Genomic DNA, 15,072 nt, shown 5'->3' with positions numbered 1-15,072 from the left:
AGAAGAGGGAGTCAAATTATTCTCCAAGGCACCTGAGGGCAAGACAAGAAGCAATGGGTGGAAACTAATCAAGGAGAGAAGCAACTTAGAACTAAGGAAAAATTTCCTGACAGTGAGAACAATGAATCAGTGGAACAGAAGTTGCCTCTAGAAGTTGTGAATGCCCCAACACTGGACGTTTTTAAGAAGATGTTGGATAACCATTTGTCTGAAGTGCTGTACTGTTCCCTGCCTAGACAGAGGGTTGGTCTAGAAGACCTCCAAAGTCCCTTCCAACTCTGTTATTCTATTCTATCCTATTCCTATTCTATCATCTCCATTTAATGACCCCAAAAGCCCCTGCAGGATGGAGTCTGGGCAACTGAATGGCGCTAGCAGAGTGTTTCAATAGCTGGATGCCCTTCCTGTCACCAATGCAGAATTTTGTTCAGAAGATATATTCTCAGTGTGCCCAGAGAGAGAAATACCGTATTTTTCGGAGTATAAGACACACCTTTTCCCCCCTAAAAGAGGGTGAGAATTTTGGTGCGTCTTATATACTGAATGTAGCCCCTCCCATCCACCGGCCCCCACCCTTTGGCCTCTGCCTCCCAGCAATTTACCTCCTTCCAGCAAAGGGGGGAAATGGGGCTTGCGGAGGCTGCGATTGGCTATAGCTAACCCTGCAGCATGAAACATCGGGAGGCCGCTTAAACCGAAAGTGAAACTTGCTGTTTGCTCCAGGCGACAAATAGCTGGGAGGCAGATATTTTTTTCTTGTGCTAATCTGGCTGTTTGCTTCAAGGAGGTCAGTTAATAACTATAAATGCCTATAGAATGTTCAAATTGTTGGATTTATTTTTATTATTAGACTCTCTGCAGCAACGCAAGCCCAGGGGCCGTAGTTTGAGGACCCCTGATTTAGATAAAAAATGCAAATAAATGCATAAAATTTTTCCAAGGATCACCAGTGGTCCATGGACCACCCGTTGAGGGCTGCTGTTCTACAGTGAGTCCCTTACATACATGCTTCCAAGATTTCTCTATTAAATTTGCAAATTGCATTACACCTGGCAGCTTGGATATTGTTCAGTCCTGCATAAAGAAAAGCATCCCCCTCCCCCCTTTCTATTTCTCTTAGCACTGGAGCATGTCCCGAATTCCGTCCGCTTATGGAAAGCGGCTGTTGAATTAGAAGAACCGGAGGATGCCAGGATAATGCTGAGCCGGGCCGTGGAATGCTGTCCCACCAGCGTGGAAGTAAGTGGTCAAGTTTGGTTTTGTCCCCAGAGGGGTACGACCTATTCTCCAAAGCACCAAGAGGGCAGGACAAGAAATAGTGGATGATCATTAAAGAGAGATTCATCGTCGCAAGTAAAGCGTATATGAGAGGAGTTCTGATAAACTTAAATAGATTACATAGACATAAACAGGGGGAAAAGAGAATTGAACTTGAAGAAGAAATTAGAAAGAGAGAGCAGGAGTTAATTCTAAAACCAGGAGACAAAAAGATTAAAGAAGCAATTACCTTATTAAGAGGGCAATTTAATATGCTGATGTCAGACCAGGTAGCCACTAATTTGCTATATGCAAAACATAACACTTTCTGTAATGCAAATAAATCTGGCAGATGGTTAGCATATTTGATTAGGAAAAAACAGAAATCTCGTAATATATCGAAATTACATTATAAAGGGAAGGGAGTGCATCAACAGGATGAGATCCAAAAGGCCTTTCATGAATTTTTCACAGGATTGTATATGAAAGATAAAATACAAGGTTTAGATATAGATAGATACCTGGATAAAGAAAAAATACCTATAGTTAAAGACGAGCAGAGGGAAAGATTGAACCAACCAATAACCTCGGGGGAAATTTTCCAGGTAATCAAACAGCTAAAGGTAGGGAAAGCACCGGGTACAGATGGGTTCCACCACAAAACCGCGTTCGACTAAAGCGCGCTCGACGAAACCGCGTAGCTGACATATCAACAGGGCGACAACAGCGCGGAGACAGAAGCACGCTATAAACGCTAAACCTAAAATTAACACCTAAACCTAACCCCGCTAAACCTAACCCTAAACCTAATCCTAACCCTTAACCTAACCCTAAACCTAACCCTAACCCTTAACCTAACCCTAAAGCTAACCCTAAAGCTAACCCTTACCTTAAGTTGAATCGGCTTGCTTTCAAAGCGCTATTTAAAGCGCCCTTCTTTCTCCGCGCTCGCTGTTGTCGCCCTGTTGATGACGTCAGCGACGCGGTTTAATCGGGCGCGGCTTAGTCGGGCGCGGTTTTGTCGTGCCACGATACAGATGGCCTGACATCAGCTTATTACAAAAATTTACAATTAGAAATGGTAGAACCTCTCAAGGAATTATTCAATATGATCCAAACGGAAGGGAGGGTACCCCCATCTTGGAAGACAGCTTTCATATCCTTGATACCAAAAGAGGATGTAGATCTTACTCTACCAAAAAATTATAGACCCATATCATTACTTAATATAGAAAGAGAGATTCATCGTTAAAGAGAGCTAGAACTAAGGAGAAATTTCCTTGAAATTAGAACAATTAAGCAGTGGAACGACTTGCCTCCAGAAGTTGTGAATGCTTCCAACACTGGAGGTTTTCAAGAAGAGATTAAATAACCATTTGTCTGGGATCTCAAAAGTGCTTTTTCAAGAGGCAATGGGACTTTCTGGTTTTTCTTTGAAAAGACATTTCTCTTCTCATCTGAGAAGCTACTTCATCTCTGAGCTTCTGGGATGAGAAGCAAAACGTTTTCAAAGAAAAAAAACAGGATGTCCAGTTGGCTCTTGAAAACACCTTTGGGACAACCATATCCTGGATGACTGAGAATCTCTTTTTACACATTGGTCTGGGATGGTATAGAGCTGTGATGGCAAAACTATGGCAGAGAGCCGTCGCCCCAGCTCAGGGCCACTGCGCATGCGCGAGGACCTCCCACCGGCCAGCTGATTTTCAGGTCTCTGCAGTGCATGCGGGCGGGGGGGGGGTCATGCTCATGCACGGGGGTTAGCATGGGGGGGAGGCATCATTTTTGATTCCAGAAGGCTTCAGGGAGGCCTCCTGGGCCCAAAAATGAGCCGTGGGAAGGTGGGGGTGGTGCGGACATGCGTTGGGGGTGGTGGTGTTTCACGCATGCAATGGGGGGGGCAGGGCACGCAGGTTTGTGTTGCGCATACTATTAATCTATTAATCTGTTATCCCGTTTAGTGGCTGCTAAAAGTTAACGGTGGCACTGAAAAAAATGACTTTGATCCCTTTGATCAAACTCTGGACACTTGTCAAATAACTTCCCCATTGACGTTGCTCGTCAGAAGGTTACAAATAGTGGTCACATGACCCCGGCACACTGCGAGCGTCATAAATACGAGACAGTTGCCGTGCGTCCAAAGTTCGATCCCAATTTGTTTGTGTCAGATGCATCCCAGTTGAAGTAAGACATGCCGTACTACATAAAACTTTAAAATATAAGATTAAGATATGTACGAGTCAAACCAATCTTGCCCAGAAACTGGCAACGTGAATTGCCTTCTGTCGTGCTGCCGTGAGATCTTAAGGACACAAAGGACGCAGTTTGGATCACTTGGCCACAAGTTTGTTGCAACAATCATCAGTGTGAAAAACTTGCATCATTTTTTTTCTCCTGTGTCCTTGTAATAGTAATAATACAATATAATAGCAGAGTTGGAAGGGACCTTGGAGGTCTTCTAGTCCAACCCCCTGCCTAGGCAGGAAACCCTATACCGTTTAAGACAAATGGCTATCCAACATCTTCTTAAAGACTTCCAATGTTGGGGCATTCACAACTTCTGGAGGCAACTTCTGTTCCACTGATTAATTTTTCTAACTGTCAGGAAATTTCTCCTCAGTTCTAAGTTGCTTCTCTCCTTGATTAGTTTCCATTAGGTTTTTTTTTTGAAGCTTCGAAAGGTCCCTAAACAAATGGTTGCAAAGAGAATGGTATTCAGCCGGTTCGGACTGGTTTGAGCAAACCGGTAGTAGCGATCGTGGATGGGCCTGCCCACTCACCCCGACTCTACGTCCTCCTACTTAGCCACGTTTTTGAGGCCGGGCACATGCGCAGAAGGCATGTGTGAGCGAAGCACATGCATAGAAGGCAGGGTGCATGCGCAGAAGATGCGTGAGTATATGAAGCGAGCGTGCGCGCGGGGCAGCTAGTGGTAAAAATACCATATTTTTTGAAGTATAAGACGCACCTTTTCCCCCCTACAAGAGCGTGAAAATGTTGGTGCGTCTTATACATCAAATACAGCTATTTTTGGCCTCGTGAAACCCGCCGCTGCACCCCATTTTTGCAAAAAACACCCCATTTTTTGCAAAAACGGAGGGTTTTTTTGCCTTGCCTCAGCCCCCAGCAGCATTCTGCAGGCTACAGCAAGGCTGGGGCAAGGCAAAACCTCCCCCCACCCCACCTTACTTACCTCTTCGAAATCCTGGTACATCTGATACACCGGTGCATCTTATAGTCTGAAAAATATGGTAAGTGAATCCTCTTGCTATGAGGCCGCGGGTAGCCCTCACGTCAAACTCTTTTCATTTCCTTTGTTCCAGCTGTGGCTTGCCCTGGCCAGGCTCGAGACCTACGAAAACGCTCGCAAGGTCTTAAACAAAGCCCGTGAGAACATCCCGACCGACCGGCACATCTGGATTACAGCTGCCAAGCTTGAGGAGGCCAACGGGAACACTCAGATGGTGGAGAAGATCATCGACCGAGCCATCACCTCCTTGAGGGCTAACGGGGTGGAAATCAACCGAGAACAGTGGATCCAGGTAGCTGCCAAGGGGGATTTTTCCATCTTTCAAAGCTTGACTTTTCTAACCTGGTGTCTTCCAGGCCTTTTGCAGTGAGGGGTCCCAAATTATTCCAAGGCACCAAGTCTGGGAAAAGCTGTTTTAGATCATTATTTTTAATCACTGTATTTTTCGGAGTATAAGACGCACCTTTTTCCCTCAAAAGAGAGGCTGAAAATCTGGGTGCGTCTTAAACACCAAATACAGCATTTTTGTTGCCTCCCGAAGCTTCACCCCTTCACCAAAATGGCTGTGCATGCCCTTATGGAGGCTTCCAGAAAGCTCCTAGGAGCTGGGAGGGCAGAAATTAGCAAAAAAAGGACTGTTCCCCTCCCCCCAGCTCCCAGCAGCACACTATAAGCCTCCATAAAGCTATGCATGCCGATGTTTGCCCGTTTTTGCCCCCCCCGGAGCACTCTGCAAGCCCCCCCCCCCCCAAGGCTATTCATGCCTTTTGTTTGAAAAAAATGGCCCCGTTTTGGGGAGGGTTGCAAAGTGTAAAAACTTTTTTTTTCCTTTTGGAAAGCTCTTTAACTGATTGATGAGAATTACATTGATCAAGTGCTGTGCCAGCAAAAACAAAGTCTTAGGTGCTGCAGATTGTCAGCGATTTCCTTCTCCAGCATATGGATAAATACACCTGGAAACATCTACCTACCTACTCTCTCTCTCTCTCTCCCTACCTACCTACTGTATTTCTCTCTCTCTATCCCTCTACCTACCTACTGTATTTCTCTCTCTTTCTATTTCTCTCTTATCTATCCCTCTACCTACCTACCCTCTACTGTATTTCTCTTTCTCTCTTTCTATTTCTCTCTCTCTCTATCCCTCTACCTATCTACCTACCTACACACCCACTCTCTCTCCCTACCTCTCTACTGTATTTATCTCTATATATCTCTCTTTCTATGTCTCTCTCTCTATCCACCTACCTAAATTCTCTCTCTCCCTACCTACGTATTTCTCTCTTTCTTTCTCTCCTTCTCTATCCCTCTACCTACCTACTTTTTTTTAAAAATTGCCTCTTCAAAACCTTGGTGCGTCTTATACGGCACGTCTTATACTCCGAAAAATACATCTTATACTCTGAAAAATACGGTATTCATTTCTTTTTACCTTGCCTTTGTTATTTTTATACCTAATTGAAGGAAATGAAGATGCCTAATACTCCTTCCGCCTCCTGTTTTTCCCCCACAACAACCCTGTGAGGTGGGTTGGGCTGAGAGAGAGAGAGAGGGACTGGCCCAAAGTCCAGTCACTGTAATTTAACCTCTTTAGATATTTAACTAAGCATATAAGACAGGGGTCTCCACCCTTGGCGACTTTAAGGCTTGTTCACTTCAACTCCCAGAATTCCTCAGCCCGCAAGAGGAATTCTGGGAGTTGAAGTCCACAAGTCTTAAAGTTGCCACGGGCGGAGACCCCCGTTCTAAGATGCTTGGCTTCTCACCTCTGCTTGGGTGAAAATGCGGTGGGAAGGGGGCAGAGCAACCAGATTAGGGGCAGTGGGGAAGCTCTCCAGAGGGTGAGACAAGGGTGTGTTTTTTGTGCGGAATTGCCCCTTTGTTGCCCTCAACTGAGGCCACGTCGAAATGAATTTTTCCAGGATGCCGAAGAATGCGATAAAGCCGGAAGCGTGGCTACATGCCAAGCTATCATGAGAGCGGTGATTGGGATCGGGATCGAAGAGGAAGATCGCAAGCACACCTGGATGGAAGATGCTGATAGTGTAAGTACAAGGCCTCAGGTGGGAAGCTGAGGACAGGACCAAGAGGTAGAATAAGAGGTGGGACGTCACAGCCTGCCTCACTTGTTCCTTCCAGAAGCCACGGTGGCCCAGTGGTTAGAATAGCAGTATAGCAATAGCACTTAGACTTATATACCGCTTCACAGTACTTATACAAGCGGTTTACAGAGTCAGCCTATTCTCCTCCAACAATTTGCCTCCGCAGTTTACCTACCTTGGAAGGTTGGAGACTAAGTCAAATCTTGAGCCTGTGAGATTCGAACTGCCAAATTGCAGGCAGCCGGCAGTCAGCAGAAGCAGCCGGAAGTACTGCACTCTAATCCCACTGCACCACCGTGGCTCTTGAATGCGGTATTGCAGGCTGCTCTGCTCACTGCCAGGAGTTCACTGCCTGGGAACAGGCTCCAGCTGTTCTTCTGCCTCACTGATCTCCGACTCTGAAGGTAGCTGATAACTGTCGGACAGCCCTGGCCCCATCTCTGCCTCCGACGCAGAGCCCTCCTCAGAGCCTTCCCCAGACTCCAGGACTGGCCCAGGTTCCTCCCCAACCTCCTCACTGTCCGAATCTGTTGGCCGCTGGCGGGCCACAACAATAAATATGAACCAGCGGTCGAGAATCCGAATGTAAAATTACATGACCCTGGGGATGTTGCAGCTGTCATAAGTGTGAAAAAAACGGTCACGAGTCCCCTTTTTCGGTGCTGTTGGAGCTTCGAACGTTCCCTCAATGAACCGTTGTAAGTCAAGGACTGCCTCTATAAATCAGATTATGAGAGAGCTCACTGAAAACAGCTTCCGTGACCCGTGTTCTTTCTTTCCCCTCCCCTGCAGTGTGTGGCGCACAATGCCTTGGAGTGTGCCAGGGCAATTTACGCATACGCCTTGCAAGTTTTCCCCAGCAAGAAGAGCGTCTGGTTACGAGCGGCTTATTTTGAGAAGAATCACGGAACGAGGTACGTCCCATGTGCCGTTTCACAAATATTCCTCCAGGAAGCTGGCTGTGGCAGTGGTTCCGGCGATGGCTTTCGCTTCACTTGTTCCCACTGGAGCAGAACAGGGGTGTTTTTCCTTTGGTTTTGTTTTTAAAAGGCAAAAAATGCTCCTGGCGAATTATGGCCTCTCCCTGTTGGGCCTTTGAAGCTTTCTCCACTGTCACTTTCTTGGCCCTTCTGGATGGCCAAAACAATCTCTTTTTGGACGTCGCCCACAAGGTTCTAGGCATGAAAAGGCCTCCTACGAATGCCTGTGGAGCACCTTTTAAAAATTGCACACAGGTAACCAATTTCATTGTATTTATTTTGTACAATGGCAATAAAGGCTATACTAATCTTTGATGTACCAGCAGAATCGAGCCCCAAATTTCTCTTGCAAAGAGAAAAGTTGACACATTGCAAGGGGGAGAAACTAATATTGCTGCAATATTATCATCATTCAATCAGGGAGGATAATGTGTGTGTGTGTGTGTGTGTGTGTGTACATACATACATACATACATACATATATATGTTATATTTATGCTGATAAATAAATAAAGGGAGACTAGCATAGATCTATTTCAAGCTATTTAGCTCTCATCAGCTAGCCATACCCATATTGGGAATCGAACCTGTGCTCTATTGCCTCTCAGGCAGATGTGTTAACCATTGAGCTACAGAGCTCGACTCCTTATCAGCCAGCCAGGGTGAGAGGTATATATTTAAAGTCACAACCTCTGGTATGCCCAAATATGGGAGGAAGGTCACACTTCCACTCTCTGTCTTCGGCTTGTCACAAGAGACCATCCAGACAGAAACCCAATATTTTTTACTGTTGCCTTTTTGTTACATTTGTTATATTTATGCTGATAAATAAATAAAGGGAGACTAGTATAGATCTATTTCAAGCTATTTAGCTCTCATCAGCTAGCCATACCCATATTGGGAATCGAACCTGTGCTCTATTGCCTCTCAGGCAGATGTGTTAACCATTGAGCTACAGAGCTCGACTCCTTATCAGTGACTTTAAATATATACCTCTCACCCTGGCTGGCTGATAAGGATAAATAAATAAATATAAGGATAAATAAAACACACACACACACACACACACACACACACACACACATATATATATATGTATGTTATATTTGTGCTGATAAATAAATAAAGGGAGACTAGTATAGATCTATTTCAAGCTATTTAGCTCTCATCAGCTAGCCATACCCTTGCTGGGAATCGAACCTGTGCTCTATTGCCTCTTAGGCAGATGTGTTAACCATTGAGCTACAGAGCTCGACTCCTTATCAGCCAGGCCAGGGTGAAAGGTATATATTTAAAGTCACAACCCCTGGTATGCCCAAATATGGGAGGAAGGTCACACTTCCATTCTCTGTCCTTCGGCTCGTCACAAGAGACCATCCAGACAGAAACCCAATATTTTTTTTTTACTGTTGCCTTTTTGTTACATTTGTTATATTCATGAAGTAGCCTGAAGATGACGAATGAGACTTCCTCAAAACGTCACCAAGACATCTCCAATTCTACGCGGGAGAAAACCCGAATAACTAGAGACCTACATACTAACACCCGCGAAAACCTCAGAAAACACACACACACACACACACACATATATATATACACACACACACACACATACATATACATACATACACACACACACACATACATATACATACATACACACACACACACATACACATATATACTCATCTGGCCTGCAGGCTGGGAGTTTAAATATTCTACTCCCCCTCCCCACCTGAAAAGAACTCTGTTCCAACTGCCAATTGTCTTATATTAACATGCTCTGATGCTACCCCTCTCCTAAATTGGAAGTGGACGTGGCCAGCACGTTGACTCATCTGGCCTGCGGGCTGGGAGTTTAGACATTCTACTCCCCCTCCCCACCTGAAAAGAACTCTGTTCCAACTGCCAGTTGCCTTATATTAACACGTGCAGAGGCTACCCATCCGCTAAATTGGAAGTGGGCGTGGCCAGCACGTGACTCATCTGGCCTGCGGGCTGGGAGTTTAGACATTCTTCTCCCACTCCCCACCTGAAAAGAACTCTGTTCCAACTGCCAATTGCCTTATATTAACATGCTCTGACGCTAAGGAGTTACCCATTCTACATTAATTTTCAAGCTTTAAGTGTCAATGTATTAAGGCTGATCCTAACTACTCATTAATTTTCAAACTTAATTTATCAAGCCCGATCACATAGTTTTGTATCCAGGCAGGTGATAACTGTTGGACATCCCTAACCCCCTCTCTGCCTCTGACACAGAGCCCTCATCAGAGCCTTCCCTAGACTCCAGGACTGGCCCATGCTCCTCCCCAACCTCCTCACTGTCCGAATCTGCTGCCAGCTCTGATGGCCGCCGGCAGGTCACAGCACATAAGCCATTTTTTTCAGTGCTGTTGTACTCTTTGAACAGTCACTAAATGAACTTGTTGTAAGTTGGGGACTACCTGTATTGCCTCTTTAAATTTAAAATCATAGGTTGGATGTCCGGACGTTTGCATTCTAATCTCCTTGGGCTGCTGTCTACTTTCAGGGAATCTTTGGAAGCTCTCTTGCAAAGGGCGGTGGCTCACTGTCCCAAGGCTGAAGTCTTGTGGCTCATGGGGGCCAAATCCAAATGGTTGGCTGGAGACGTCCCTGCGGCCAGGAGCATCCTGGCGTTGGCTTTCCAGGTGAGCACGCACGGCGGCCTTCATTGGGGTCCTTCCCTTTTGTCGTGATCGCTTTAGAACATGGGGCAAAATATTTCTAGCAGTATTTCTCAGTCTTGGCAACTTGAAGAGGCGTGTGAAGGTTCTGACAGATGCCCTATTTAACTCAAGAGTCTCCGAGCCAAGTTTCAAGAGAAAACTATCTCGTTTTTCGGAATATAAGACGCACCTCCCCCCCCGAAAAAAGGGTGAAAATCTGGGTGCGTCTTATACACTGAATACAGAAGTTTTGCCCCTCCCCCCCCAAAAAAAACCTGCCCTCTTTGCAAAATGGACATCCAGAGGGTTTGGGAGACTTGCAAAGTGCTCCTGGGGGCTGGGGAGGGAAAAAACGAGGGAAAAACGGACTGTTTTTGCAGAGGTGTAGAGACAAAGGATGACCTTGGCTTTCTAGAAAGAATTTTGTTATGGCTACATAGCATCTAACTCCTTATTATTCCCCCTCCCAATTCCCCACTAATGAAACAGCATAGTAGAATAGAATATTAGTGGGCAGCCCAAAAGGAACTGGCTGTAGGCCTGACACTTAGATGTTACCTTAACAACTTTTAGGTTCTTGGTTAGGACCCGAACTGTTAAGTTTTTACCAGTCCCAGACTATGAATCGAAGTGAAGATTAAGGAAAGGAAGGAAGGAAGGAAGGAAGGAGATTAAATACATTTATATATTAAGCACCAAGGACCCCACAGTTCAGCCCTCCTCCTGCTTCCTAATCTGGTGCCTTAACCACTGGACCAAACTGGTTCTCGTGATACTCAGCACAAAGTGCCGTTAATAATAGAAGAGAAGAAGTGGAGGATTCAGTCTGATGGCATACAATTGATGAAATGGGATTTTTCTGATCTCTTTTCCATTCTGCCTCTGCGACTTATATTTTCAGGCCAATCCCAACAGCGAAGAGATTTGGCTGGCTGCCGTGAAGTTGGAATCCGAAAACAACGAATACGAACGAGCGAGGCGTTTGTTGGCCAAGGCCCGTAGCAGCGCCCCAACGGCTAGAGTAAGTCCACTCTGCTTGGAGAACGCAAATCTGTTGAAAGGAACTCAGTCGTTAATGCATAAAGCTGTAGTTTTCAGCTCATGTATTTGGTTCAGTGTATGCCAATCTCTGCCTTTTCTAGCAGTATGGACTTCAACTCCCAGAATTCTTATCAATGGCCATGCTGTCATGTCTAAGGCGGGACTACAACTCACAGTCTCCTGGTGATTGGATTAAAGTCACCCAGCCGGCTTCCATGCCTAAGGCGGGGCTAGAATTCATAGTCACCTGGTGATTGGCCCAAAGTCTCCCAGCCGGCTTTCATGCCTAAGGCGGGACTAGAATTCATAGTCACCTGGTGATTGGCCCAAAGTCTCCCAGCCGGCTTTCATGCCTAAGGCGGGACTAGAATTCATAGTCACCTGGTGATTGGCCCAAAGTCTCCCAGCCGGCTTTCATGCCTAAGGTGGGACTAGAATTCATAGTCACCTAGTGATTCGCCCAAAATCAACTAATTGGCTTCCATGGCTAAGGCAGGACTAGAACTCAAAGTTTCTAGTCTGTTACCTTAATCACTAGAGCAAATTAACTCCCATGCCATAACTATTACAATTAATTTGTTATTTTACAAGTTGGTAGTTCAATTTTTCTCATTTCCCCCCCATAACATTGCTAAGTAGATAAAATCCATACTATTGCTAATAATCTTACCGTTTCTTTTCCTTTCTAAGAGCCCCAGGGTAGGTTAGGAGCAACTTGAAACAAGCTGCTATGCTATTACAGTCAGGGGTGGGCTTCAAACATTTTAGCAACGGGTTCTCTGCCTGGTTGCTGGGTGGGCATGGCCATGGTGGGTGTGGCCTAGTCGGCTTCCTGCACCATGGGGGAGGGGGGCGTTTTCCCCCTGGGATCCAGAGGCTTTTCTCAAGTCTCCGGGAGGGTGAAAAGGGCTTCCCCAGGCTCCGGGGGCCCTCGAGAGGCCAGAAATGGGCCTTTTTCTTGCCTTTCTGAACTTTCAGTAGGCCCATTTTTCACCCTCCCCAAACTTCCCGTAGGCCCGTTTTTCACCCTCCCCAAACTTCCAGTGGGCCCGTTTTTCACCCTCCCCAAACTTCCAGCGGGCCCGTTTTTCACCCTCCCCAAACTTCCAGTGGGCCCCTTTTTCACCCTCCCAAAACTTCCAGTGGGCCCGTTTTTCACCCTCCCAAAACTTCCCGTGGGCCCATTTTTCATCCTCCCTGAGCCTCCGTGTGTGCCCTGCACTTAACCTGCATCCAAAACAGGCCGCATGGGGACTTCTGGGAGGGGCGGGGCGGGGCGGGGCGGGGTGGGCATGGCCAGCCAGGAGTGGGATTTGGGGGTTCTCCGAACTGTACAGAATCTTAGTTAGAGGTTCTCCTGAATCCCTGCGAACCCCCAGCAGGCCGCCACTGATTACAGTCAGCGTAGTTGAGTAGACCCTGTTCAGCACAGTGGTCGTCCCGAAAACCTCTGGTGGGCGTTTGGGTGGACCTAAAATGTCTTGGAAGGTGGGGATACTCCTGGATTTGTGTCGAAGGTCCTTGCTTCTTGTTTCCAGGTCTTTATGAAGTCCGTCAAACTCGAGTGGGTGCTCGGGAACATTGCCGCGGCGCAGGAACTCTGCGAGGAGGCCCTGAAGCATTATGAAGACTTCCCCAAGCTCTGGATGATGAAAGGGCAGATCGAAGAGCAGGAGGAGCTGATTGAAAAAGCCCGGGATGCTTATAACCAAGGAGTAAGACTCTCTAGTTTTCTAAAAAAAGACCGCAGGCTGTCTCAAAATGTATTTGTCTCTGTGTATAGGGTAGTAGAATAGAATAGAATTCTATGTGAGAGGGATCTTGGAGTCCTAATGGACAACTATTTAAATAGGAGCCAGCCGTGTGCAGCAGCTGCCAAAAAAGCCAACACAGTTCTAGGCTGCATCAACAGAGGGAGAGAATCAAGATCACGTGAAGTGTTAATTAATACCACTTTATAAGGCCTTGGTAAGGCCACACTTGGAATACTGCATCCAGTTTTGGTTGCCACAATTTAGAAAAGATGTGGAGACTCTAGAAAAAGAACAGAGAAGAGCAAAAAAGAGGATTAGAAGACTGGAGGCTAAAACATATGAAGAACGGTTGCAGGAACTGGGTATGTCTAGTTTAATGAAAAGAAGGACTAGGGGAGACAGGATAGCAGTGTTCTGATAGCTCAGGGGTTGCCACAAAGAAGAGGGAGTCAAACTATTCTCCAAAGCACCTGAGAGTAGAACAAGAAGCAATGGACGGAAACTAATGAAGGAGAGAAGCAACTTAGAACTGAGGAGAAATTTCCTGACAGAATCAGTGGAACAACTTGCCTCCAGAAGTTGTGGGTACTTCATCACTGGAAGCTTTCCAGAAGAGATTGGACAACTATTTATGAATAGGTATATGTTTTCCTATAGGGGGTTGGAGTAGAAGACCTCCAAAGTCCCTTCCAACTCTGTTATTCTATATTCTTCGAAGGAAAATATTTACAAAACCTGTGCTTGACAGGCCAATTCACAATCACAAATGTAATTGCAAAAGCACACCCCAAAATCACTATGTTTTATAACAGAATAACAGTTTGAAGGGACCTTGGAGGTACAATACAATAGCAGAGTTGGAAGGGACCTTGGAGGTCTTCTAGTCCAACCCCCTGCTCAGTCAGGAAACTCTATACCTTTTCAGACAAATTGTCCGACATCTTCTTAAAAACTTCCAGTGTTGGAGCATTCATAATGTCTAGAGGCAATTTCTGTTCCACTGATCAATTGTTCTCACTGTCAGGAAGTTTCTCCTCAGTTCTAAGTTGCTTCTCTCCTTGATTAGTTTCCCCCCATTGCTTCTTGTTCTGCCCTCAGGTGCCTTGGAGAGTAGTTTGACTCCCTCTTCTATGTGTCAACCCCTGAGATATTGGAAGACTGCTATCATGTCACCCCTCGTCCTTCTTTTCATTAAACTAGACATAGCTAGTCCTTTAGCGAATGTAGCAGTCATAAAGCAAACACAGTGGTCATTGAGAGAACACCATGGTCATTAAGTGAAACCACTGCCCACAGTGAGCGAGTTTTATTTTTTTGCCAGAAAGTGGAAATAATAAGACAGTCTCCTACATTGAGGAATCACTGCACTTATGAAGTTAGTAACATGATTGTTAAGCGTAGCTTCCCCAATGACTTTGCTCGTCCGAGGGTCGCAAAAGTTGATCACATGATCCCAAGAGTCTGCAACCGTCATACATCTGAGCCCGCGTCTGAATGTTGATCACATGACCATGGGGACCATGCAACTTATGAAAAATGGGCATAAGTCACTCTCCCCCCCCCCCAAGATCCCTTGTAACGTCTGTCACTAAACAAATGATGGAAATGTTCTGACCGAGGCTTCCCCAGCAGCACTAAGCTGAATCATCGTCCCGATTAATCCCTTTTATTTAATTTACAGTGAATTCCTCTCCAGCCAAGTCTTTCCTCTCCCACAGCCTTTCAAGATAGTTCCCAATTACTGACCTTTATCAGGCTTGGTGACTGCCAGGCCGATATCTTTCAGATGCCACAATACTTGGCAAGAATGCAGGAATGAACTAATGGTCTCCTGCGAACTCCATTCCCCTGTCTTTCCTCTTTTATTCCCTCTGGGAGGGGCCATTCACCATCCACCTGTGGCCTTACTCCCAAGTCAGCCCTTGTTCTTTAGCTGTTCCCTTTGTCTGGCCACTCTGGATTGGATTTGGATTTATTACATTTATATGCTGCCCTTTTCCC

At 45.9% G+C, this 15,072-nt stretch overlaps 1 protein-coding gene across 1 annotated transcript in view; it reads left to right on the top strand.

The window, feature by feature from the left end:
- The window catches only part of PRPF6 (pre-mRNA processing factor 6), a 48,370-nt gene that overhangs the window by 19,849 nt on the left and 13,449 nt on the right, over positions 1-15,072 (top strand). The window contains exons 10-16 of the mRNA XM_032218410.1: positions 1,121-1,239; positions 4,581-4,799; positions 6,427-6,549; positions 7,399-7,520; positions 10,120-10,258; positions 11,178-11,297; positions 12,856-13,032. Coding sequence (XP_032074301.1) covers positions 1,121-1,239; positions 4,581-4,799; positions 6,427-6,549; positions 7,399-7,520; positions 10,120-10,258; positions 11,178-11,297; positions 12,856-13,032 — 1,019 coding nt within the window. The remainder of the gene's footprint in view (positions 1-1,120; positions 1,240-4,580; positions 4,800-6,426; positions 6,550-7,398; positions 7,521-10,119; positions 10,259-11,177; positions 11,298-12,855; positions 13,033-15,072) is intronic.

Source organism: Thamnophis elegans, chromosome 5, assembly GCF_009769535.1.
Source record: "Thamnophis elegans isolate rThaEle1 chromosome 5, rThaEle1.pri, whole genome shotgun sequence".
In the NCBI taxonomy this organism is placed as follows: Eukaryota; Metazoa; Chordata; class Lepidosauria; order Squamata; family Colubridae; genus Thamnophis; species Thamnophis elegans.
Note: the sequence above shows the minus strand (reverse complement) of the source record. Positions and strands in the feature narration are given on the sequence as shown.